Source organism: Nerophis lumbriciformis, linkage group LG38 (assembly GCF_033978685.3).
Source record: "Nerophis lumbriciformis linkage group LG38, RoL_Nlum_v2.1, whole genome shotgun sequence".
Lineage (NCBI taxonomy): Eukaryota > Metazoa > Chordata > Actinopteri > Syngnathiformes > Syngnathidae > Nerophis > Nerophis lumbriciformis.
The window spans coordinates 12937108-12964111 of NC_084585.2; the positions used below are offsets into that span (position 1 = coordinate 12937108).

Genomic DNA, 27004 nt, shown 5'->3' on the forward strand with positions numbered 1-27004 from the left:
TAAAGCTAAAGGTAAAGTTATAACACTGAAACACCCTCCAGCTCCAGCACCCCCCGCGACCCCAAAAGGGACAAGCGGTAGAAAATGGATGGATGGATGGATAGCTAGCTAGCAGCTAATGTCTGTCCGCAGTGTTGTAATTACTTCAAAACCACTAATCCTTGTCTCCATATCGAGTACATTTATTTCAAATATCACCCCTGTAGGATGAGTGATAGTTATAAATGCTTCACTACACACCGCAGCACACCGGAATCATGACAAAGGGTATGTTTGAAATGGTCTATAGTTGACAGAGTCAAAAATTGACTTCATTATGCCCAATCCTGAACCATTGGGACGATCATCTTGACTTTGAACACACTACACACAAGTAACTGAAGGTCAACAGCCATACATGTCACACTAACATACCTGCCAACTTTTGAAATCAGAAAAACCTAGTAGCCAGGGTCCAGGGGCCGCAGGCCCCGGTAGGTCCAGGACAAAGTCCTGGTGGGGGGTTCAGGGCAAAGCCCCCCCGACGCAAAATGATTATTAGCATTCAGACAAGTTAAAATGTTGCTAAAACCATCACTTTTCTATCAGTCACAGTGACTTTTCAAAACAAAAATATTACAGCAAAAATCATATGGGTTGATTGACATGTTTATTCTGTAAACTAACTTCAATAGTTTGAAATTATTTTGACAGTTAATGCCAGTTATCCTGTCAACCTTTCACAAGACTTCAATTTGTTAATTGAAAGTATAAACAGTATAAACACTTTTTACAGTAAACAAATGGTAAAACAGTACTAAACAATTCCATTAAAAAAAATTGGTGTCATTATTAACTTTCTGTCCAAGCTTGTATAATCTACTGCCTTGTTCAATTGTGAAAAATATTCTGTGCCTAAAATTCACATTTCTATCACAATTATCATACTGTAAACATGGTAAGCTAACTTCATTAAAATTAATAGTCCTGTCAATAGCATGGAATTACAATTCAAATGTAGTTTTTTTGTAAGCCTTTCAAATTAATTCAAAATATGAAAAATTAATGAAAATTAATTTAAGCCATCAGACACTTGAAAAGTGGCACATCACATCTCTAATGTAATCATTTTAACTTTTCAACAGAAATAGCACTGCAAAAATATTAAGGACATACTTCTGTATTTTGGTAGTTATGCTGTCAACATTTAACAACTTGGACTTGAAAGCATAAATAGTATAAACACTTTTAACAGTATAACAGTACTAAACAATTCCAATAGATAACATTGGTGTCATTACCTTTTTGTGGCTAAAATCCAAATGTATTCTATCAGATTGATCAAACTGCAAAAATGATATGGTAACTTTATGATAAGTTTACTTCATTAAAATGTAATTCAATAGCATCATAAATAAAACTTTGGCATTTATCACATCCAAAGAATCTGTTTGGGCGACGAAAAACGTTGAAAGTTTTCCACTTGTATCGCTAGCAACGGCATTAGACTTGTGTTTTTTTGTCCCAACGTGGTCTTTTACATCGCTAATTCCTCCGTGTCCGATCGAAAAATTTTGTCTGCACAAGGTGCAATTCGCGTAGTTTTCACCCTTTATGGAACGGATAATTATTCCCGAATAGGCTTTTGAATATTCTTCACGGAATGACTGCAGTTTTCTTTTCGGTTTAAGACTCGTTTGCGATTTTTCTCCGGCTGATTCCATGATCGTTCGCTCGTTTGGAAACAATGGCAACTAGTGCCTCGTGCTTGGCAGCGGTGCTATAAATAGCCTCGCGCATGGCATTCGGAATGGCTCGATAGGAAGTTAAGGAAAGCAGTGTCGATTGTCATTGTTGTTACGCGATTTCGTGAATAAAACTTAAATTTTTTTTATTTTTTTTAATTAATGAAAAACCGTATTTTTTATCACTGCAACCGTAACCCGGAATACGTTGATGAAAACCGTACTAATTACGGGAAAACCGGAGTAGTTGGCAGGTATGCACTAAGGGTTGCTGAAATGACCAACGCCAAACTGTCATAAACATGTGCCATATAGTGAAACCACACTAAACAACAAGGACAAACACATTTTGGGAGAACACAACATAAACAGAACAAATTCCCAGAATTCCCTGCAGCACCAACTCTTCTGGGACGCTACAATATAAACAAACGCCATTGGTGGATCTGCACCTAACATCCACTGTAATGATACTAAGTACAGGAGTGTATCTAGTCGATACTACTATGATTACATCGATATTTTTTAGCTTCAGAAAATCTTCTTTCTTTTTAAAAAAAATTTAAATTATGTTTATAAACTCAGGAAATATGTCCCTGGACACATGAGGACTTTGAATATGACCAATGTCTGATCCTGTAACTACTTGGTATCGGATTGATACCCAAATTTGTGGTATCATCCAAAACTAATGTAAAGTATCAAACAACAGAAGAATAAGTGATTATTAAATTTTAACAGAAGTGTACATCAAACACGTTGAAACAGAAAATAACCAGATATTAACAGTAAATGAACAAGTAGATTAATAATTCATTTTCTACCACTTGTCCTTAATAATTTTGGAAAATAATAGAATAATAAAAGACACAATATGTAACTGCATATGTCAGCAGCTAAATTAGGAGTCTTTGTTTGTTTACTTACTACTAAAAGACAAGTTGTCTTGTATGTTCACTATTTTATTTAAGGGCAAACTTGCAATAAGAAACAGATGTTGAATGTACCCTAAGATTTTTTGTTAAAATAAAGCCGATAATGACATTTTTTGTGGTGCCCTTTATTTAGAAAAGTACCGAAAAGTACCGAAATACATTTTGGTACCGGTACCAAAATATTGGTATCGGGGCAACACCACTCCAACACTAATTACGGCAAAACATCTTCATCTCAAAGGTCAACTGTTTGTCTTACAGGTGGTATTTTATGACAAATGCTCAAATTTACAATAAGGAAGCAACAATAACATTTCTATATTTACTGGGGCTGTCAATGTTAATGCAATAATAATGTGTTAGTGTAAATATCCTTTAACGTAACTATTTTTTTTTTTACGCGTGGTTAACATGTGCATATTGTGCGTGGCCTTCGGCGGAAAATACACCGGCACCGCAGCTGAAAGCGGCAACAAACACCGAGCAGAAATTAACAAAGAAAAGTGCAAACTGAATGGCAAGCCCCACAAGACCCGTCAGCTCTCCTGACAAGACCTTGGCGCCAGCAGCTAACTGTCCGCCAATGCAGAGAACAACGCCCTGGCAGAGGAACACCACACCAAAAAAGCCCACAACTACAACCAACAAACTTTCCATAGAAATTGCCAAATGAGTGTCCCACCCCCAATTCTGCAATACTGTGGAGTCGCATGCCTTGACTGTCATGCAGACTGAGGAGGCACCCCGCTTACTCATACACCCAGACATTTTTTTGTTTGTCATTTATACCGGTAGTAGGTTTGTTTTCAAAGGGAGCCTGTGTCGTGAGTGGTAAGCATCTGTGAGAGAGTGTGTCTGTAAAATAGTGTTTGTGTCCATTTTGTGTTGAGCTGTTTAATAAAGATTACTGTTTGAGAAAACAACATTTGCACAAAGCAAACCCCATTCTCCAGTCCAGTGTTTTTCAACCTTTTCTGAGCCAAGGCACATTTCTTTCATTGAAAAAATTCTGAGGCACACCACCAGCAGAAAACATAAAAAAATGAACTCAGTAGCCGATATTGACAATAAAAAGTTGTTCTGGCAATTGTTGGGTATGACTTTAAAGCATAACCAACCATGCATCACAATAGCTCTTGTCTCAAAGTAGGTGTACTGTCACCACCTGTCACATCACGCCCTGAATTATTTTGAGTTTTTTGGTGTTTTCCTGTGTGTAGTGTTTTAGTTCTTGTCTTACGCTCCTATTTTGGTGGCGTTTCCTCTTTTACTGGTATTTTCCTGTAGCAGTTTCATGTCTTCCTTGAACGCTATTCCCCACACCTGCTTTGTTTTGGCAATCAAGACTATCTAAGTTGTGCGGACGCTATCTTTCTTTGTGGGGACATTGTTGATTGTCATGTACAGATGTACTTTGTGGACGCCGTCTGCTCCACACGCTGTAAGTCTTTGTTGTCGTCCAGCATTCTGTTTTTGTTTACTTTGCAGCCAGTTCAGTTTTAGTTTTGTTTTGCATAGCAATCCCTAAGCTTCAATGCCTTTTCTGAGCAGCACTCGCCTTTTGTTTATTTTTGGTTTAGGCGTTAGATACTTTTTTACCTACACGCTGCCTCCCGCATAATGTGATCACGACAAACCATGTTCCCGACATCTACAAAGCAAATAGCTACCTGCTGCCCCCTACTGATATGGAAGAGTATAACACGGTTACTCTGCAGAGCTCTAGACAGCACAGACACTCAACAACGGCACATTTGCGGATTACAATTACTGGTTTGCCTAAAATATTTTTAACCCAATTAGGTGAAATTACATAATCTCCCACGGCACACCAGACTGTATCTTACGGCACACTAGTGCCGCGGCACAGTGCTTGAAAAACACTGCTCCAGTCCTATAATAAAAGTATACAATTTTGAAAATTATATATATTTTAACATATAGTATATTTTAGGTAGAAGATCTGATTTACACTATAAAACGTGGCTTACGTCACTGTCCAAGAACAGACTTGTTCACAACCCGAGGACAATCTGTATTGGGCGAGTGAATATTGCACAATCACAAGATACCTTTTGGATAGAGATGTCCGATAATGGCTTTTTTGCCGATATCCGATATTCCGATATTGTCCAACTCTTAATTACCGGTTCCGATATCAACCGATACCGATATATACAGTCGTGGAATTAACACATTATTATGCCTAATTTTGTTGTCGCTGGATGCATTAAACAATGTAACAAGGTTTTCCAAAATAAATCAACACAAGTTATGGAAAAAAATGCCAACATGGCTTATTGAAGTCACAAAGTACATTATTTTTTTTAACATGCCTCAAAACAGCAGCTTGGAATTTGGGACATGCGAGAGAGCAAGAGGTGGTTGAGGTGGGTGGGGTTGCGGGGGGTCGGGGTAGCGGGGGGTGTGTTATGTAGCATCCCGGAAGAGTTACTGCTGCAAGGGGTTCTGGGCATTTGTTCTGTTGTCTTTATGTTGTGTTACGGTGCGAATGTTCTCCCGAAATGTGTTTGTCATTCTTGTTTGGTGTGGGTTCACAGTGTGGCCCATATTTGTAACAGTGTTAAAGTTGTTTATACGGCCACCCTCAGTGTGACCTGTATGGCTGTTGACCAAGTATGCCTTGCATTCACTTGTGTGTGTGAAAAGCCGTGGATATTATGTGACTGGGCTGGCACGCAAAGGCAGTGCCTTTAAGGTTAATTGGCGCTCTGTACATCTCCCTATGTACATGTACACAGCAGCGTCCTAAAAAGTCATGAATTTTACTTTTTGAAACCGATACCAATAATTTTTAAACCGATACCGATAATTTCTGATATTACATTTTAAAGCATTTATCGGCCGATAATATCGGCAGTCCGATATTATCTGACATCCCTACTTTTAGACCAGTTAATTTAAAACCTAATTTTGTACAAGACATAAGTAAGGGGTCATCTCTACTTCAAATCAAATCAAATCAAATCAACTTTATTTATAAAGCACATTTAAAATTTACCACAGGGGTAGCCAAAGTGCTGTACAATGAACAGGTTAAAAGATAAAACGAGTACCGAGTAAACACAACACAACACAAACAGAACACGATAAAAAATAAATAATTAAAATAGAATTAATAAAAACATAAAAACATAAAAACAGGATCACAGCAGGTGTATTATGGGGCGCCATTGCAGGATGGATATCACTCAGTGTTAAAAGCCATGGAATAAAAGTATGTTTTTAAGAGAGATTTAAAAACAGGAAGAGAGGAGGCTTGTCTAACACTCAGGGGTAGGTCGTTCCAGAGCTTGGGAGCAGCAACGGCGAAAGCTCTGTCACCTCTAAGCTTCAGCCTTGTGTCAGGGACCGTCAACAGCAGCTGATCGGCTGATCTTAAGGATCGGGTGGGGCAGTAAGGCTGAAGGAGGTCGGAGAGATAGGTTGGCGCGAGGTTGTTTAGACATTTAAAAACAAATAAAAGGAGTTTAAAATTGATTCGGTAACGCACAGGGAGCCAGTGAAGGGACGCTAAAATAGGGGTGATGTGCTCACGTCTGCGGGTCTGTGTTAGCAGACGAGCAGCAGAGTTCTGCACGAGCTGCAGGCGGGCGAGGGAGGCCTGGCTAATGCCAACATACAGGGCATTACAATAATCAAGACGAGTCGAGATAAAGGCGTGGATTAATTTCTCAAGATCATGTCTTGATAGAAGCGGTTTCACTTTCGCTATTTGGCATAATTGATAAAAGCTTTTTTGAACGACGCTGCTGATTTGTTTTTCGAATTTAAAATCTGAGTCAAACTTTACCCCCAGGTTTGTGACAGAGTCGCTGAGATACGGGGTCAGAGTGCCGAGGTCAACGTTGGGGGAGGGAGAGCGACTTGGACCGAACAACATAACTTCTGTTTTATCTTCATTTAGGCTCAGGAAGTTAGCTGAAAGCCAGACTTTGATGTCGTGCAGGCAGTCAATAAGACGTTGAACCGTGTTATTTTGTGCCATGGGAAAATAAATCTGGCAATCATCGGCATAAAAATTAAATGCAATACTGTACTTCCTAAAAATAGAACCAAGGGGGAGAAGGTAAAGCGCAAATAAAATTGGGGCAAGGATTGAGCCCTGGGGGACCCCATGTGGTAAAGGAGCTGTGGACGACATAAAACTGTCTACTTTTACACAAAAACTCCTGTCGGTTAGGTACGACCGGAACCAGTTGAGGGCGGCGCCCTTAATGCCCACACAGTTCTCAAGACGAGTGATTAAGGTGGCGTGGTCGACGGTGTCGAACGCAGCAGACAGATCTAAAAGCACCAGGACAACATATTTACCAGAATCAGTGGACAGGAGGATATCGTTAAAAACTTTTAGAAGCGCTGACTCTGTGCTGTGGAGGGCTTTAAAACCGGACTGGAACAGCCTTGGCCTGGAAAAAGTCAAAGACCCTTGACATACTGTAGATATATTAAACTTATGCATCTCTGCTTTAGAATCAGAACTACCCAAGTAAATGTGTTAAATAGCATTGTAATGCGGTGTCTGAGGGCCAACTGGTAGGAAGACAGACTTTCCGTTTGTTGGAAGCGTGGCGTGTTTATTGACAACACGTGTAAAACCGGACAAAAAAATCTAAGTAGCAACTTAAACAATCAAATGTACAAAGCAAATAATCTACTCACTCCAATCAAGGAAGGAAAGCATATGTTTTGGCATCAGCATGTATGAATTGTTCACCACAAAATGGCCACCACACAAAACCTTTCTGCTCCTTTATATGACTTTCCATCCTACCTGGCATGCGCCACTGTTACCCACGGGTTTGCTTACCAACATAATCAAACATTTCTACACGTCAAACAGTCAGCCTACAATAGTGTGTCGTCATAAAATAAAGGAACCCGAAGATACTAATGCTATCTAACCCTCATATCTCTCTGAATCAAACCTAAGAATAATCTAAATGGGAAAACAAACTACCCCCTGTGAGTTGGTATGATCTGATGTTGTCAGTGATGACATCATCAACCTCACAAAACCAGGAAATACCTGACGGCTCCGCCCCAAACATCTTAAAGTTAAAGTAAAGTTAAAGTACCAATGATTGTCACACACACACTAGGTGTGGCGAGATTATTCTCTGCATTTGACCCATCACCCTTGATCACCCCCTGGGAGGTGAGGGGAGCAGTGGGCAGCAGCGGTGGCCGCGCCCGGGAATCATTTTGGTGATTTAACCCCCAATTCCAACCCTTGATGCTGAGTGCCAAGCAGGGAGGTAATGGGTCCCATTTTTTTTATAGTCTTTGGTATGACTCGGCCGGGGTTTGAACTCACAACCTACCGATCTCAGGGCGGACACTCTAACCACTAGGCCACTGAGTAGGTCTTGCAACCAGATAATGCATTTATCTGGTACAAAATGAAACCAGTACTCTTATAAATGCTAGCAAACCAATAACATAATGACGTGAATTAGACGAGTTGAGACGAGTGATGAGTACCAAGTTCATCCACTCTGTCACAAATAGCAACTACTGTTTGAAAAGCCCCATTTGTTGTACAGAAAGAGACTAATTACAATTCAGTTTTTCATGACATAACATGCGATACTGTATGTTGCATGTTTCTGGACTGTGGGAGGAAGCTGGAGTACCTGGAGATAATGTACGCAAGCAAGGGGAGGAAACCACAGCACAATAATGGTATGAACAATATAAACATTGTCAATGTAAAAATGGATGCTGCTTTAAGTTATGAGTTATCATTTTGTTCCGTTGGCAGCCATCATGACAAAACTATGATTGGAGGTTCATGTATTTCGATTTTGATGTATTTGTTATATTATTCATTACACCAACACAGGTGTCAACTGGCAAGCAGTTATTTGTTAACATTCACTGATTGCCGCCTGATATAATTGTGCAGCAATCACACTGTATAATTCATAACCTGCCACATTTACCTTGGTAATTATTAGCTGACTCAGTTGGACTCCTGAGGTTGTGTCAAAAACAATTACCTGAGAAAAGCCCTCTACTTATACATTAGTTAACAGCTTCATCCCTTTTCAGTTAAAGGGGAACTGCACTTTTTTTTGGAATTTTGCCTCTCATTCACAGTCCCGATGTGAGGCAAGAACACATTATTCTCTGTTTTAATGCAAAGACACTCTCTTAACCATACTTGCCAACCATGAGACCTCCGATTTCGGGAGGTGGGGGGTGGGGGGCCGTGGTCGGGGTGGGGCGGGGGCGTGGTTGGGGGCGTGGCTAAGAGGGGAGGAGTATATTTACAGCTAGAATTCACCAAGTCAAGTATTTCATATATATATATACAGTATATATATATATATATATATATATATATATATATATATATATATATATATATATATATATATATATATATATATATATATATATATATATATATATAATCAAATAAATATATATATATATATATATATATATATAGCTAGAATTCACTGAAAGTGAAGTATTTTCTTATATATATATATATATATATATATATATATATATATATATATCAAGAGGGACAGAGACAGCGCACAGTGCATGTGGATCACATGTTACCATGGCGAGAAAACATGGAGAGACTGCCAGTTATCTAGTCTCCACCAGTTGCAGAAAATGTGCCAGCAGTACAACTGGACAGTGCTGTTTCAGTTCCATCACCAGGACCATCAGTGAGTCAGACACAAACTAGTCTCATCATTGAACCAGATTCAAGGGCTGCTGAGTTGCCATCATCAGAACCCAGATCACCCACAACAAAAACCCCACCAGTGAGCCGCATGTACCCAGAAAGGTTTCGAGTACCACCAAAAAAACTGAATCTCTGAAGACAGTATAAAAATCTGTGTTAAAGATGTACAAATACTGTTTGTATAATAAGCATGTTATTGTTTACAAATGAGGGTTAAGAGTTCAGTACTAAAAAAAAAAAAAAGAATGTGGCTTAAGTACAGTTTTTTAATTGAGCTGCTGCATTTTTTGGTTGGGTTGTTTATTTCTTTTGAGTAACTTCTACAATTCTAAAAGGGGAGGAATGTAATAGAGTGATCTATGTTTGTCTGTTGCCATCTCCTGGTGAATGTTGGCTATGCGTACTGGGGTTACTTTTTGGTTGGCCAACGATTTACGTGGTGTTGCGCACCTGACGTCAAGTGTGTGAGTCTGTTCTGAAGTCTACAGTAAAGAGACGTACTTCATCACCTCGCCTGTTTATTGCCTCCAACTCAATATATTACAACAACATTGCTCCATGCAGACCCTCCAGGTCCGCATGGAGCTGGAGGGGGCGTGGCCTCCAGGTCCGCCTGAATTTCGGGAGATTTTCGGGAGAAAATGTGTCCCGGGAGGTTTTCGGGAGAGGCGCTGAATTTCGGGAGTCTCCCGGAAAATCCGGGAGGGTTGGCAAGTATGCTCTTAACACACACTTGTTTTTTTTACCTATGGGGCGAGGATTATGATTAATTGTCTAATCGGGGAACACAAGTCGTGTGCTGAAAGATATAAACATCCCATCATGCTTCACCCCAGTGTGAGCAAACATTGTACAGTAAGTGTGCTGGCATTTTGTAAAGGGCTCCAATCGCTGCAGGACGGAGGACAGCAAACGCCAGACATCATTGTGTATGCCTGCACATGTGACAGCGTCAGCCATCTGCAGCCATTTATTGATAATTAGGCGCACTGGCACGTTAGCTCCACCCACACCCAGAGTCAGATTAACAGTCAGGAAAAACATGCAATAACAAAGTTCAAGACTCCCACTTGTTCTTGTCTTGACAGGATACAACACAGTGCATCACACATTTCTCCATATTCAGTTACCCGTATTTACATCTTAAAAATAAAAGATACACATTTTAGTTACAGACTTGGTGAAAATGTCAGCTACCATATCTGCAGTTGGGCTGCAATGAAGACTTATATTGACATGATATCTAATGTCAAAGTGCTTGCATCTTTGACTACACACGTGATTTTTAACATGCGCAATAACACCTTGATTGTCCTCAAAAATTGTTACTGTTCGTATTCATGTCCATTGTCCATTTCATTCAGGAAATGTAGCAGATACATGCTTTCCGGTGAAGTTTTTGGTAACGCCATGTATTCAGCTTCACAAGGGGATAAAGCAACTGAATTGTTTTTTTTGATTTCCAGGAAATTATGGACCCACTTTTAGAAAACTGAAATAGTAACACTTCTGTCACTCTGGTCTGTTGCCCTTTGAAGAGGACTGTCGCTCCTTGCATAGTCGATGCTATGACAGAAACAATGTCCTGGGAAAATGATGGGACAAGTGCTGTTTCTCAAGCGCACTTTGGCAGTGCTCTTCTTCAGCACAATCCAGCTGGCCATCACTCCATCAGCCAGCTATAGTACATGGATGTGGGACTTAAAACTGGGGTCAAAGGTCACAAAATGTCCAACGTCTGTTATGATGTGCTTCGATGCTCCCGAGTTCACAATGAGGCCCTTCTTGAATGTGATGGTGTGGTCCTCATCCACCGCTTACTTCCCTTTGTCCCGCTTTCTCCGCTGACAGCGCACGTCTTCATGCATCTAATTTTTTACAGAAATGCTATACTAACCAACGGCTGACATGCACGCTGCTGCTTTGTATCCTTTTTTTGCCACAGCTGTAACAGGTGAGTTTATCCATCCAATCGTCTCTTCCTTTGACTTTCTTCTTCAAAGCCAGCAGCACCAAACTTCTCTGTGCTCAAATAGCAACTCAGCTTTATTTTAAACCAGTGGTCCCCAACCTTTTTGTAGCTGCGGACTGGTCAACGCTTGAAAATTTGTCCCACGGACCGGGAGGGGATTTATTTATTTAATTATTTTTTTATTTTCATAAAGAAATACAATCATGTGTGCTTATGGACTGTATCCCTGCAGACTGTATTGATCTATATTAATATATAATGTATATATTGTGTTTTGTATGTTGATTTAATTAAAAAAAATAAAAAAATAAAAATATATATATATATATTTTTTTTTTTTAATTTCTTGTGCGGCCCGGTACCAATCGGGCCCGGTGGTTGGGGACCACTGTTTTAAACTCAGCAAATGGTAACTTGTCATCACTCTGTGTCACGTAAACAGTGAATGGTTTAAATCAAGGATGTCAAACTCATTTTAGATTGGGGGCCACATGGAGAAAAATCTACTCCCAATTGAGCCGGACTGGTAAAGTCACGGCACGATAACTTAAAAATAAAGACAACTTCAGATTGTTGTCTTTGTTTAAAAATAGAACAAGCACATTCTGAAAATGTACAAATCATGATGTTTTTGTTTTTTTACACTTACATGTTGCGGTTAATAGTATTCTATCTTTATTTGTCATTATTTATACTTTCTGAATAAATTATGTGATAATGTTCATCAGTCAACTCATTGGTGTTCATTTTCAATCTACCAAGATAAAAAAATATCAAAATAAAATTACAGGATGTTATTTATGTAGTTTGCTAATTTTCCTTAATTGGTGCACCAACATCCATCCATCCATCCATTTTCTACCGCTTGTCTCTTTTTTTGGGGGGTGGCGGGGGGTGCTGGAGCCTATCTCAGCTGCATTCGGACGGAAGGCGGGGTACACCCTGGACAAGTCGCTACCTCATCACAGGGCCAACACAGATAGACAACATTCACACTCACATTCACACAAGGACCAATTTAGTGTTGCCAATCAACCTAACATCATGGGGTTTATTTATTTTTACATATTAGACTTAGACTTCCTTTTTATTGTCATTCAAATTTGAACTTTACAGCACAGATAAGAACGAAATTTCGTTACATAAGCTCATGGTAGTGCAGGATAAAAAAGCAATAAGGTGCATATATAAATAAATAAATATATAAATAATATATAAAATATACTGCGATGAGGTGGCGACTTGTCCAGGGTGTACACCGCCTTCCGCCCGATTGAAGCTGAGATAGGCTTCAGCGCCCCCGCGACCCCAAAGGGAATAAGCGGTAGAAAATGGATGGATGGATATATATAATATATATATATATAAAATAAATAAATATATATATAAACATATATAAATAAATAAATAGATTACTGTACGGATAAATATATTGCACTTTTTCACATGCGTCCACGTTTATGGATGTATGTTATATTGTCTTTTTTATTCCAGCGAGTTAATCCATTTTGGGGGGAGTTGAGGGGATAATTTAATTATGATACGTTCAAGAGTCTTACGGCCTGAGGGAAGAAGCTGTTACAGAACCTGGAGGTTCTGCTTCGGAGGCTGCGGAACCTCTTTCCAGCAGTGTTATGTATGTATGTATGTAGCATATGTAGCATGATCTACAAAGATACCAAAGAATTTATATTGCGACATCTAGTGGATACATTAAGAACAGCAGTTTATTTCATTCAAAAATGTCGGTTCATTTTTATACTTAGCAAACCCATCCCGCGGGCAGGATAAAACCTGTTCGCAGGCCGGCCGTACGTTCGACACCACTCGTTTAAATGCATGAGGCAAGCCCTTTAAAGTCACTGCGGTCAGCAAGCCGCGCAAGTGCTGTGATGGTGTTTGCCGCACGGATGATGTTGTTTCGTTCACTCTCTCGGGATATGCAGCGCCTTCCTGCCATCATCCGCAGTGTCTTTCATTACGAGGGACAGACTTTTATTGTTCAGTCGTTAAATCAGTGTTCCATACGCCTCTTCATTTTTATTGGTGTCTTCTCCCGCAACATCGTCCTTGTCTTCACTGGGCGGGTCACCCAGTGTGGTGCTTTTTAAATCCAGCAGACGCAGGTGTGCTTCAAAGCTTAGTTTCCCACAGTTCATAGTTCTTTTCATCTCCGTCAAAACACAAACGGTTCAATCAGTTCCCAAACTCTTTAATGGGCCAAAAACCTGTTGGCGCGGACATTTTGCGAAGAAGTAGATTCGCCGGAGGACGGAGGACAGCAAACACCACTGCTGCCATTTATTGACAATTACCGCATTTTTCGGAGTATAAGTCGCACCGGAGTATAAGTCGCACCTGGCGAAAATGCATAATAAAGAAGGAAAAAAACATATATAAGTCGTACTGGAGTATAAGTCGCATTTTTTGGGGAAATTTATTTGATAAAACCCAACACCAAAAATAGACATTTGAAAGGCAATTTAAAATAAATTAAGAATAGTGAACAACAGGCTGAATAAGTGTACGTTATATGAGGCATAAATAACCAACTGAGAACGTGCCTGGTATGTTAACGTAACATATTATGGTAAGAGTCATTCAAATAACTATAACATATAGAACATGCTATACGTTTACCAAACAATCTGTCACTCCTAATCGCTAAATCCCATGAAATCTTATACGTCTAGTCTCTTACGTGAATGAGCTAAATAATATTATTTGATATTTTACGGTAATGTGTTAATAATTTCACACATAAGTCGCTCCCGAGTATAAGTCGCACCCCCGGCCAAACTATGAAAGAAACTGCGACTTATAGTCCGAAAAATACGGTAGGTACATTGGAACCACACCCAGAGTCAAATCTACAGTCAGCAGAACATACAATAACAAAGTTCAACAAAGTGATTGTTGTATTAAAGTTAAAGTACCACTGATAGTCGCACACACACTGGGTGTGGTGAAATTACCCTCTGCATTTGACCCATGCCCTTGTTCCACCCCCTGGGAGGTGAGGGGAGCAGTGAGCAGCAGCCGTGGCCGCGCTCGGGAATCATTTTGGTGATTTAACCCCCAATTCTAACCCTTGATGCTGAGTGCGAAGCAGGGAGGTAATGGGTTCCATTTTTATAGTCTTTGGGATTACGTACATACAGTTGCGATCAAAAGTTTACATACACTTGTAAAGAACATAATGTCATGGCTGTCTTGAGTTTCCAATAATTTCGACAACTCTTATTTCTTTGTGATAGAGTGATTGGAGCACATACTTGGTCACAAAAAACATTTATGAAGTTTGGTTCTTTTATGAATTTATTATGGGTCTACTGAAAATGGGTCCAAATCTGCTGGGTCAAAAGTATAAATACAGCAATGTTAATATTTGGTTACATGTCCCTTGGCAAGTTTCACTGCAATAAGGCGCTTTTGGTAGCCATCCACAAGTTTCTGGTTGAATTTTTGACCACTCCTCTTGACAAAATTGGTGCAGTTCAGCTAAATTTGTTGGTTTTCTGACATGGACTTGTTTCTTCAGCATTGTCCACGCGTTTAAGTCAGGACTTTGGGAAGGCCATTCTAAAACCTTAATTCTAGCCTGATTTAGCCATTCCTTTACCACTTTTGACGTGTGTTTGGGGTCATTGTCCTGTTGGAACACCCAACTGCGCCCAAGGCCCAACCTCCGGGCTGATGATTTTAGGTTGTCCTGAAGAATCTGGAGGTAATCCTCCTTTTCCATTGTCCCATTTAAAGCACCAGTTCAATTGGCAGCAAAACAGGCCCAGAAAATAATACTATCACCACCATGCTTGACGGTGGGAATGGTGTTCCTGGGATTAAAGGCCTCACCTTTTCTCCTCCAAACATATTGCTTGGTATTGTGGCCATACTGCTCTTTTTGTTTTCATATGACCACAGAACTTTCCTCCAGGTCTTATCTTTGTCCATGTGATGTCAGATGAAACAAAAATCGAGCTGTTTGGCCACAATACCCAGCAATATGTTTGGAGGAGAAAAGGTTAGGCGTTTAATCCCAGGAACACCATCCCCACCGTCAAGCACGGTGGTATATATATATATACAGCCTGGCCCCAGGCCAATTTTTTTCAACCCAATGCGGCCCCCGACTCAAAATGTTTGGGTACCCCTGCTCTAACATAACAACATGTGCAAAAGTGGAGCGCTGTGAATACTTTCCGGATGCTCTGTATGTAAAGTTCCTTTAGGCTGTATTTTGAAGTGAAATTTGCTAGCAGGCACAGCAGTAAGGGTCTCTTTGTGTCTGCTTGTTAAGTACTTTGTGATTGTGCACTGCGGAACATGCTCGTCTGCTCGTAAACCAGCAATGACACAACGTGATGACGGGGCGCGGAGGGGTGGTGGACCGATACTTTTCAGAGGAGGTATAGTACCAAATATGATTTATTAGTATCGCGGTACTATACTAATACCGGTATACTACCCTAATTTGTATCTTTCCTTCCCACATCGTTCTCTGAACACCCTTGTTGAAGCTGCTCCTCAAACAAATCTTGACTTTATGTTGTCTGACCAGAAACATGAACAGTACACAATCCTTGCTGGACTGGTGAAATCGATCTATGATAGATTCACCAACAAATGACATAATTCATGCATGCATATGGAATCATAAAGAAGTCAATGTGGTCTCTGTGTGTGTGTTCCTTTGGACATTGAAACAAAAAAGGAAAAGACATTGGAAAAACAAAGAGGAAGGAGAAAAGAGGGAGGAAAGCGTTACTTACCGTTCAATCCGGCTACAAGAAGCAGGGTCGCAGGGTTAAAAAGAGGAAGAAGAAGAAAGGAAGGAGAGGGAACAAACAGAGAAACATAAAGACACATAGCAAAGCCACAAACACTAAAGTCTCCCAGCAGATTTACAGCAGAAAGCAAAGCAGAGACGGAAAGCTGAGCAAATCATGTGTGATTCAGCATGAAGTGAAAACAAACAAAATCATCTTTCCCACCGATTGTCTGATGGATCATCCAATCATCACAATATGCTAATGAGTGTCAGGATCACAGTGTGTTGTTGTACAATAATGATCTTTGAAGGGGAATATACTAACAACATCATGACTGAAAATGAATTGGACAGTGAATAACTTACAGAACTGAGATATTGGTGCATCGAGCTGTGGCACTGTGCCCCCTCGAGAGTTGAGTTTCTGGACTTGGGTGGGAGGAACGGGCTTGTGTGATTGGCCGGTGGCCCGATACATGGCCTGCACCCATAGAATTCGGTCCTGCTCATCATCACTGGCAAAGATGACAGTATCGCCCTCTTTCACGGCATTGAAGAATGCCCGACCACCATCCAGTCCTAGTGGACACACATAATCATGCTCAAGTGTGCTCCGCGTGGTTACAAAGAGAGTAGTTGATGTGACAGCTATACAACTCAATCATAAACTTAGGCTACATGTGGTAGTACTGGTATGCTAATAGTTATTAGTATGATTCTAGAATTCCTTGAAGTAGGCCTTGGTCGATTGGCAATAAGTCAATTAATTGAACGACAAATAAAAATGAACTTCATCATTTGTCATGTTTGTGTGTGTTGTTTTCTTTATCTCTTGCTTCTAAACATGGTGCAAGAGGGTTCACTTATTGCATCGCTCTTAGCACCTGAGCTCTTTCAATAGCAAAATTAATTGAACCCTCTTGTCAGTCATCCACAGTCTTTGTCTCTGTGAGTGGAGGCTGGACTGCTAGCTTCCGACAGCAACAAAGCCCCGCTAGTCGCAAGTGAGAAGCATCGCAAAGTAACAAAATTTACGAGGACAATAAGCAAATATTCCGTTGTGGAAATATTTTATCCTCAGCAAGATTACCCTATTAACACGGAGTATGCCAAATTTACAGAGGCTGACAGAGGGAAAAACACCCGACCCAGTTTTTACAAGTGAGGAAAAAAAAACTGCACTTTCAGCTGTTCTATATTTATAGAAGAACAATGTTTGGTAAAAGAGATTGAGTGCATTTTATTTGTATTGTTTTACTAATTTATAATACTCAAAAGTTCTGGATCTTCCAATTACAATGGTAACAAAGGAAAAAAAGTGTATTCATTTGAAAGGGTTGCTAGCACTATTATTATTATTATTAATATTATGTATTATGATTACATTACTGCTTAAATTGGTCTCAAAATATTTCCGAAAATAATATCATTTATTGGCAATAATATATTGTTCAGCAAAAGTTATTATTGGCCCCGGCTTACCCTCAGGATCAATAAAGTATCAACAGTTTACAAAATGTTCGTTTGGTTTGTTGCTTAAAAATGTTTTTTTCTTTGTGCTACTAATCAGTTTAGAACGTAAGTGTAGTTCTAATCATAATTAAGCATCGTGAAGCATAGTTGCGCCATATGATTTCCATATCAATGGCACAAACAATCACAAAATTGGCCAACAAAAACGGAATCTGCTGTTAATCGCGGAATATCTCGGAAATTGACATAAATGTGACTGAAATGCTGTCATCATAAGGATAAGCAACAGAATTATGTGTCCGGGACTACTCATTAGTCCACGAAGCGCTCATCTGGTCCCTCTTGAACTAAACAATGTCAGAACGATCACTTCAAATATTGGCTACATTTTCAAATAAACTACAAAGTTAATGCTAGCCTGGAAAAAATATCTCTTCTGCTTGTGTTGTTGTGGACAACACTAACGCTGTAAGATCAATGTACAGAAAGGATGGCGGTAACAACTTCTCTCTTTTTTTATTTCCAACAAACTCGAGTCGTCTCCACACTCAAAAACATACCAGCCGTCAACCACTCTTAAAGGGCATCTATTGTGCAAAATCAAAATGTTTTAACTACTGGTATCTGTTTTTGTGTATTTGGGATCTGCATAAATCCCAACAATTTTAAATCAAACCATGGATGCATTGCAGATATATTTAGAAAACAATCTTGCCTTCCTGCATACTTCCTCCAAACGAGCCGTTTGGAATTTGCCCGACTTGTGACGTTTTCCAATTGGGGACGTCAGCTGATATCTCCATATATTTTTACCCGAAGAGCTTGGTTTGAGTCTGCCATTGTAGTCAATAAGATCCTTCTTTTCTCTATCCTCTTATTGTTGGAAAGACTGGCTCGCACATGCATCCTCCGTTGTTGCCATTTCTAATATAAAGTAGCGTATGGTTTTAACTTATTATCTTTCAGTAGACTCCATATGGAAGTGTTTAAAATTACAACATGGATGTTGGGTAAAGTGGCCTGAAGATGGTCTGTAAAACGTAATCTATGCAAAATTCAGATCAATTTTGACTCCTAATCTATAGAATCTAGCTAAATAGGTTGGTCAGCACTTAGACTTCCTATTACTGCAATACTTTTCCAACCAAATTGGCCTTCAGTTGACTTTTCTGACGCGTTTGCTTTAGGCAATGTAGCTACTGTGACATGAATCAAATGTTTGTAACATAAAGTACGAGGAACATGATAGTAAACAGCATCAATTTAGTCATGCAACGTCTTCCACACCCCAATCTGAGAATTCCAAAGAGTTAGGATGTTTTATTTATAATTTTATATTACGTCAAACAACAGATATTGAATAAGAAATGGGAGGAATAGGCAAAGTAGAAAAGTTGTACCTGCTTGTGGGTCTGTGTAGTCCACAGTATAGCCATCCAGTTGGAGAAGTTCCACCGGCTCTGCCTTCTTTTCTCGGTAGCTGCACATCGCAAACGTGTACTGACTCACCTGGTGGGAGCCAAATACTTTAATTTTAAGTATTCACAAAAAGACAGGTACACAAAATCACTTTACCATTTGTGCTACATTGCATTCAGGTATTTTTCCATTTCCTTCTTTTTTCAGATTTTAAAAAACACTATATAAGTTATACTTAATAGTAAAATACTAGGAGTGTCAAAAAATAAAATCTATTTTAGAATTAATCGCAATTCTTTTTAATCGATTTTGTTTAATCTGTCATGTCCAGCTACTCAGGCAAATCATATTGATGATGTAGATCAGTGGTGCCCAACCACCGGTTCGGGGACCGGTACCGGTCTGTGACGCATTTGCTACTGGGCCGCAGAGAAACATTAAATAATTTATAAACGGCTGCATTTTCTCCGACTTAACTTTCGCCTGTGCCAGTAGACATATCAAGAAGCTTGTTTACAGATGTACAATAAAACTCCTCATAGGAAGTTACCATTTGTTGTATTTGTTATAACTTTGTGACATGATAAAATGCATGTTGAAGAGGTTAATTTATCCTACTGATGTGTACTATTGTGTATTTATAAATGGTTGATTTATATAGGCTAGTAAGGTAAAGTTTTGTACCTGACAAGTTTGGGCTACCTTGCTTCTGCAGCCTTCATCAGAGGTGTCACGTGATGTTAGCGTGACGTCGCGCAAAGACTGTCAACAGGGACGAAGAAGCCTACCAACTATCCCACACCTGGGACATAGTCCTGCAAGGCTGCTTCCGGCCGTTTGGTAGACATCCAGACGCCGAACCCCCGGCGCACGCCAGGGGACACCGCCATCCCACCACCTCGGGTGGGATGGAAAAATCCATATAACACATCACAGACAATGTCACGCTAACATCACGTGACACCTGATGAAGGCTGCAGAAGCAAGGTAGCCGAAACTTGTCAGGTACAAAACGTTACCTTACTAGCCTATATAAATCAACCATTTATAAATAAAAAATGATCAAATGCACATTAATGAACATGTAAAATATAAATGTGACAGATTGTAGCCAAAGGTTGATTTACATCTGCATCTCATTGCAAAGAAACAAGCCCAGGGCTTCCACTAATTCAGTGTTTGAGTGAGTTCTATTTTTCATGCACTTGTTTTTGCTGTAATTATCTGGCACAAGAGGAATGCCGGTCCCTGAAAAAATTGCCTCCATTAAACCGGTCCGTGGTGCAAAAAAGGTTGGGACCACTGATGGAGATGATCATATCTGCTGTCAAGATTTACTTTAGAATAGAGAAGTGTTGGATACTTCTCCTGCCTTATTTGTATTTGACTTTATTAAATGTTTGGGTAGAATTATTTTTTTTAAACAAAACCAGTTTTCTCTTAAGTAGAAAAATGTTAGAGCTGTTATCTATTTTATGGAGTATTGTAGTTGTTCATAGAACTGGCACCCATCGTTATTAAAAAAGTATTGTTTTTGAACCAACAATCGTTTTGAATTGAGAATTGATTCTGAATCTAATCGTTACCCCCAAGAATCTAATCGTGTGGTGCCCAAATATTCAGAGCCCTATAAAATACGGTCAACAGAATTGTACTATAAAAAAAACTGGTACTGTTTATCCATTTACAGTAGTGTACTGTTAAAACAACGACCATAGATTTTACGGTATATGCAAACTAGCAGCTCAGTCACTAGAATTTGACTGTGAAAATAACAATGCACCCTTTTTGTGACATTAAGGTTGCATGACGGCGATAAGTGGCATGTTCCCAAGATGCAGATAGCCAAGGAGGCAGTGTGCAGGTAAAAAGTATTTAATGTAGCTCAAACAAACACAAGAAGAGTGCTGCTAGGAAGGCACCAATGGATAGGGAAGGCAATGCACAAAACCAAAAGAATGCTAGAACAGCAAAACTTACAAAGAATGTGGAGCAGAAACGGCGTATGCAACGGATAGAGCATCTGTCCATAAATGATCATCACACAAAGTCCCAACAACGAAGGTAACAAAAGACTCAACTTAAGTAGTCCTGATTGCCAACAGCAAAAAAGTGCATGGAAGTGCTCCAGGACAGAAGTTAAGTGGCCACGGGAAAACACCAACAAAACAAAAGTACAGGACAGGAACTAAAAAACTAAACACAGGAGAACCCTAACAAACTCTAAATAAGGCACAGCCTGGTGTAACCAGCCGTGACAGAATGCCTCCCAACAAAACAGATTCCAGACATTTTAGAAAAAACATAAAAAGTCAAAAGTCACGGGAGGACAAGGCGGTGGGTCGCCTAGCTGTGTGTCCTTGCAGCCACTGGGGAAGAGTCAGATGGCGGCCAGTAGACTGCCGCTGCAGCACATTCGTGGCCGTCAAGGTGGTGGACTTATCAGCAGTCGTAATAGTCCATACCCAGGTCCTGTAAGCTGGAGGTCGCGGAGGCGATTGCAGAACAGGAGGTCGCGGAGGTGACCGCAGGACAGGAGGTCGCGGAGGCGACCGCAGGAAAAGAAGTCGCGGAGGCGACCGCAGGACAAGAGGTCGCGGAGGCGACTGCAGGACAAGAGGTCGCGGAGGCGACTGCAGGACAAGAGGTCGCGGAGGCGACTGCAGGACAAGAGGTCGCGCAGGTGACTGCAGGACAAGAGGTCTCGGAGGCGACTGCAGGACAAGAGGTCTCGGAGGCGACTGCAGGACAAGAGGTCTCAGAGGCGACTGCAGGACAAGAGGTCGCGGAGGCGACTGCAGGACAGAAAGTTGCAGAGGCAACTACAGGACAGGCAATTGTGGAGGCTACTGCAGGACAGTTAATCGCGGAGGCGACACTGAAGCTGACTGCAGGACAGGATGCGATGACTCTAGAGCTGACTGAAGGACTGGATGCAGCGATGACGCTGGAGCTGACTGCAGAACAGGATGCGGCGACAAAACTGGAGTTGACTGCAAGACAGGATGTGACAATGCTGGAGGTGACTTTAGGACTGGTGGCGACGACGCTGGAGCTGACTGCAGGACTGGCGGCCTTTGCAGGCCTAGTGGAGCAGATAGCGGTGTCAGCAGGCCTGCTGGAGCGGATGGCAGCATCTGCAGGCCCACTGGAGCAGATGGCAGCTACTGCGGCAGACTTACTCGAGAGGAAGGCGGCGACTGCGGCAAACCCAATGGCGTTGCGGGTGGCAACTGCGGCAGATCCACTGGAGTTGCGGGTGGCAATTGCGGCAGACCTACTGTAGTTGCGGTTAGCGACTGCGGCCCAGCTGGGCGGGGCACTGGAGTTGGCGGTCTCACTGGATGAGTCGTTGGCAGCAGGGGCCTTGCAGGAGGAAGAACCGGAGGTGGCGGCCTCGATGGACAAAGCTGTGCCTCCTCAGTCGCACAGCTACTAGCACTATCCTCCACCCTCCCCTCAGGAAGCGGGTTCAAGACGTTGTCTCTGCTTTAAAGCGTTTGACCCACTACCTCAGCAGAAGCAGAAGCCAAGGATGGGTGAACTCTGGGAAACCGCGAGGCCAGTCCAGGCGAATGAGTGAGTGTGTACACCCTTGCAGGCTGGCTGTCTGATTTAAAAATTGTTTTAAAAATCCATGCTGGTAGCCTCCAACAAAATGTCAGAGTGAGCCGGAGAGGAATAGTCCGTGCTGTGCACGTCAAGGCGTGTCCCAGCACCCTGGCCGCTCGTTCCTCTGTGCGTGTACCTATGTGCGCACTTGAGGAGCCGGTGACATGAGTTCGGCTGACTCTGTCACGCCTGGACTACACTGGCTCGAAGCCCAGGATATGAAAAGTTCTGCCAGGCTGCCGTTCGGGTTGCCATACTCGATCAGAGGAGAGGAGCACTGCGCGTCGTGACTGCATGATGACGCCAACTTCCACCTTCATCGGCAACCCACAGGCTCGGCAATTAGCCAAAAAGAAGTCTATAGGGGCCAGATAGACTTCATTGTCTCTAGTACCTCTGGGGATACCGATGAGCCTCTGCCTCCATTTCAACCCAAAACAACCTCTTATATTCCTCGTCCGTGACTTCCTCAGCTGGAACTGTGGGAAGACTTGTCTTTCTTGGTCGAGACTTTATGTGACGCTCAGGTTGCATGACGGCTATAAGATGCAGACAACCGAGGAGGCAGCATGCAGGTAAAAAGTATTTAATGTAGTTTATACAAACAAAAGACAAGTGCCGCTTGGAAGGCACCGAAGGACAGGGAAGGCTATGCACAAAACAAAAGAAATGTGGAGCAGAGATGCCGTCCACAACAGATAGAGCATCTGTTCATAAACAATCATCACATAAACAAAGTCTCGACAACGAAGGTAACAAAAGGCTCTACTTAAATAGTCCTCATTGCCAACAGCAAACAGGTGCGTGGAAGTGCTCCGGGACAGAAGTGAAGCGACCACGGGAAAACACCAGCAAAACCGGGAGAGCCACCAAAATAAACGCACAGGACAGGAACTAAAACACTTAACACAGGAGAACACTAACAAACTCAAAATAAGGCACGGCTTGGTGAAACCAGCCGTGACCCCTTTTCACTAAACAGTAATACTGTGTAAAAAAAACACCGTAAATATTATGGTAAAATTCTAAGCTGCAAGTTTTATTTGGCCTTAAATTGCTTCTTTTTTTTTTACAGTGCAGAATCTTTATCAACAATCATAATTTTGAAATAAAACCAGCGATTCACAGTTTTTTGGGGGCCAGTGCCAAGCATAGACATTTTAGTATTATGTTCTGCAATAATGATGAATACCCTGGTGAAATGATGATATTGTTCTTATGTGGGAATGCAAATCCTTTAGCCAGATGTTGAGTGGCAAAAGTCTGTCGGATGTTGTGATTTGCAGTGAAAGGCAACAATAAGCAAAGCCGATTACAAAAATCGGTCAATGCCAATCGGTGTTCGATCGGTCCGCGCAATTCTGCAATGTATATATCATGTGGTGGCTATTAACCAAACCAGTAATAGTGATTTGCTGCCAGTCATATTGGCCTGTCGTCACAAATTACCAGGCTTGGCCAATCAGCCTCTGCTCTCACTCTCACTACATTGTGGGTGTGCGTGTGTGACAAACGAGATTCTAAACGACAGCACTGATGACACCTGGGGCCAAAAGTAAAGGATGGAGAGAACTGGGTTGACTCTTCAGCAAGTCTCTGGCCTCTAGGAACCCACAAAGGCAAACGTGAGACTATCTTACACCCAAAACAGCATCCCTGCACGTCTCGCCCTTAGACTACATCAGCGTAACAGCAATATTTCCAAATTGTGACATTTCTTTAAACAATGTTAGGCCAAGAAACCACATAAACTCTGAAGCAGGATTTTTCTCTTCAGTCAAGACAAATATAAAGTCGCTTTGACAAGCGGCATGCATAGAAAATGAATGATGAAAATCAGATTTTTTAAAAAGTATGATTAAATGGATTGCTATAATCAAGTTTATCCAACTAAATGTTCAGCTGCTGTGACTTCGTGAAAATAATTATTTCACAGCAAAATTATTTGACAAAAAACTTTGTTAAGCAGTTGCTTAATCAAGGGACCACTATTAATATCAACTTACAGCACATCTTGCGCAAAATGTCAAATCTTTAGCTATCTGAAAAAATGACACCAACACAACTGGACAATGGACAATCAAACTGAACTTTCTGAAATCCCTTAACACTTTAGCATCTAAGAATCTTTGGCTAAAACGCCTAAAAACTCATAGCCGAAATAAAATGTGAAGCTGTCATTGAACTATTTGGAGCATAAGCATAGTGTTGGGCTCTTTTAAAAGCTAATACGCTAATCGTTTGTCCTCAACAGTCAGAATGTGTCTAAGTGCTACTGACACTGAGGAATAGAAGTTTGAATTCACTGAGAGGAAATATTACATCTAGGGTCCTGAAATATTTGCCTCCAAAATAAATACTTTGGTGGTATGAACTTGAAAACAAAATTGGGTCGTAGAATGAGTCCTTACCTAATCCCATTTGAAATTTGACAATGATACTACAAAAAAATGGGTGTTTTACACAGGTTTATCAAACGTTAGGATCAAAAGGTGTTGCTTTTGGTGACGTGATCACACTTGTCACTAACTCTACACAAACACAGCTCCATGTCTTTCTGACACTCTAACTTGTCTTTCAAAACGTTTTGGTCATGATTCAAAATAAAGACTTCAAAGGCACAACGTTGATGACTGCCCACGTTTACTTCACGCACGACTTCTAATGCTATTCCGTCAAATGCCCCTCCATACAGTTTTCACAATGTCATTGGCTATTCAATGTGTCAATCATCATTAAGATTGGATGCAATTGGTCTTCGCTACATAGGTATGTTAGAAGAGGTGCTGGTACGGAACATATTGGCTATTATCCCAAAGGGAACTGGTAAACAGTTTTCTATTGGTTTGAGTGAAGTGTCAATCAAAAGTTCATACTTTGATTTTAGTTGCACTGTGTGGCTAATTCATCGATGCTTGTGCACTGATCAATACTATTTACAATGTATGTGTTTATGAATAAAGTTATGGAAGTCTGCATCAGAGGTTAGTGTGTTTTTATGGATGTAACACTTGTTGCAGACTAATATTTTACTGGAGTATATATACTGACTTTTTGTCAACTCAACAGGACCTTATTTACGTATGAGATTCCTCTCAGCTATTCAAATACTGTGAGGCTTTAAAGGTGAGTTTATTCTATTTTTTCTTCTTGGACTAGTTATTTGTGTTCAGTGAGCCCACAGTAATAACTGCATCAATGAATTATGTATATTAGTAAAAAAAAATGCTTTCCAATGATGTGTAACATGTCGAGTTACATATTTAGGGGACGTTGTTAAACCCTAATATTGGCATAAAAATAGGAGTAGTCGGAACGCTAAAAAGTTAATTAGAATAAATACCTGCAGACTGAATTAATCTGTAGGTAAAATCACAAATTAGTGCTGAATGATTATATAATCCTGATCGATGATCATGATCAATTTCAGGTCGATTAAGGTGATCAGCTGTTAGCATTATTAACTCTATCAAACATGGCAGAAATGTGTGTGACAACAGCCAATCGCAGTCCACCATTTCCCCCTCCATTTATGGTTGTAAGTTCCCACAGAAGTCAACACAATGAGCGAATTTGGCTGAGGGCAGCAAAATCAATGTCAGCTGAGACTTGGGAGTTATCCTTCAAATTATTATTATTATTATTGTTATGAATTGTTATTATCAATTATTAGAAATAGGCTCCTACTTCTAATCAAAGAGGATAAAGAGGTGATGTGAAGATGGCGAGGGCGCTGAAGCTCAAAAATCCAGGTGATGTGCAGCTGTAATTGTAATTACTCATTTTATTTAAAAGATAAATGTACAGTAAATATTAGAAGTGGCTTTAAAATTAAGAATGTTTACTCTAACATGATATTATATATAATTGAAGACATGAATGTAAAGTTAAAAAAAGGTTTACTGTAACAAGAGGTTGTTGTTTTTTTTCATTTTCGCATCAGTGACATTCACATAGTTGTTTTAAAATACAATGATATACAGTACATTTTAATATACTGTATAAGGTATTTTTTAAGCATTATTCTTCCATTTCTGTAATGTAAAACTTTTGAGCAGGTTGGATTCTGCTGCACTCGGCGCTTACAGTATCTAATCAGGTCGGGAAGTCACAAAAAGTTATAACAAGAAAAAATCATATTTACAAAACCTAAACTTGTTTTATGAACTGTATTGTCTTCTATTCTATTCAATTCCTATGAAATATTTCTCTGTGACTATTGTCAAAAACACAATAAGAAGATGAATAGTTGAGCTTGTGCAAACAGACAGAGAATGCAGAGTAGATGGAGCAGTATTTGTCACTTGTAATACATTTAGCTGGGAGCAACCAAGAGGCTTCAAGTTGGCGCTCAGGCTTTTCTAGCTG

General features: G+C 40.5%; 1 protein-coding gene across 3 annotated transcripts in view; it reads right to left on the bottom strand.

Moving 5' to 3' along the window:
• Positions 1-27004, bottom strand: part of LOC133578319 (calcium-dependent secretion activator 1) — a 291918-nt gene that overhangs the window by 199301 nt on the left and 65613 nt on the right. For all 3 annotated transcript variants that reach the window (XM_061932657.1, XM_061932658.1, XM_061932659.1), the window contains exons 10-11: positions 19006-19114; positions 16499-16711 (exon numbers count right to left, since the gene is read on the bottom strand). In XM_061932657.1, coding sequence (XP_061788641.1) covers positions 16499-16711; positions 19006-19114 — 322 coding nt within the window. The remainder of the gene's footprint in view (positions 1-16498; positions 16712-19005; positions 19115-27004) is intronic.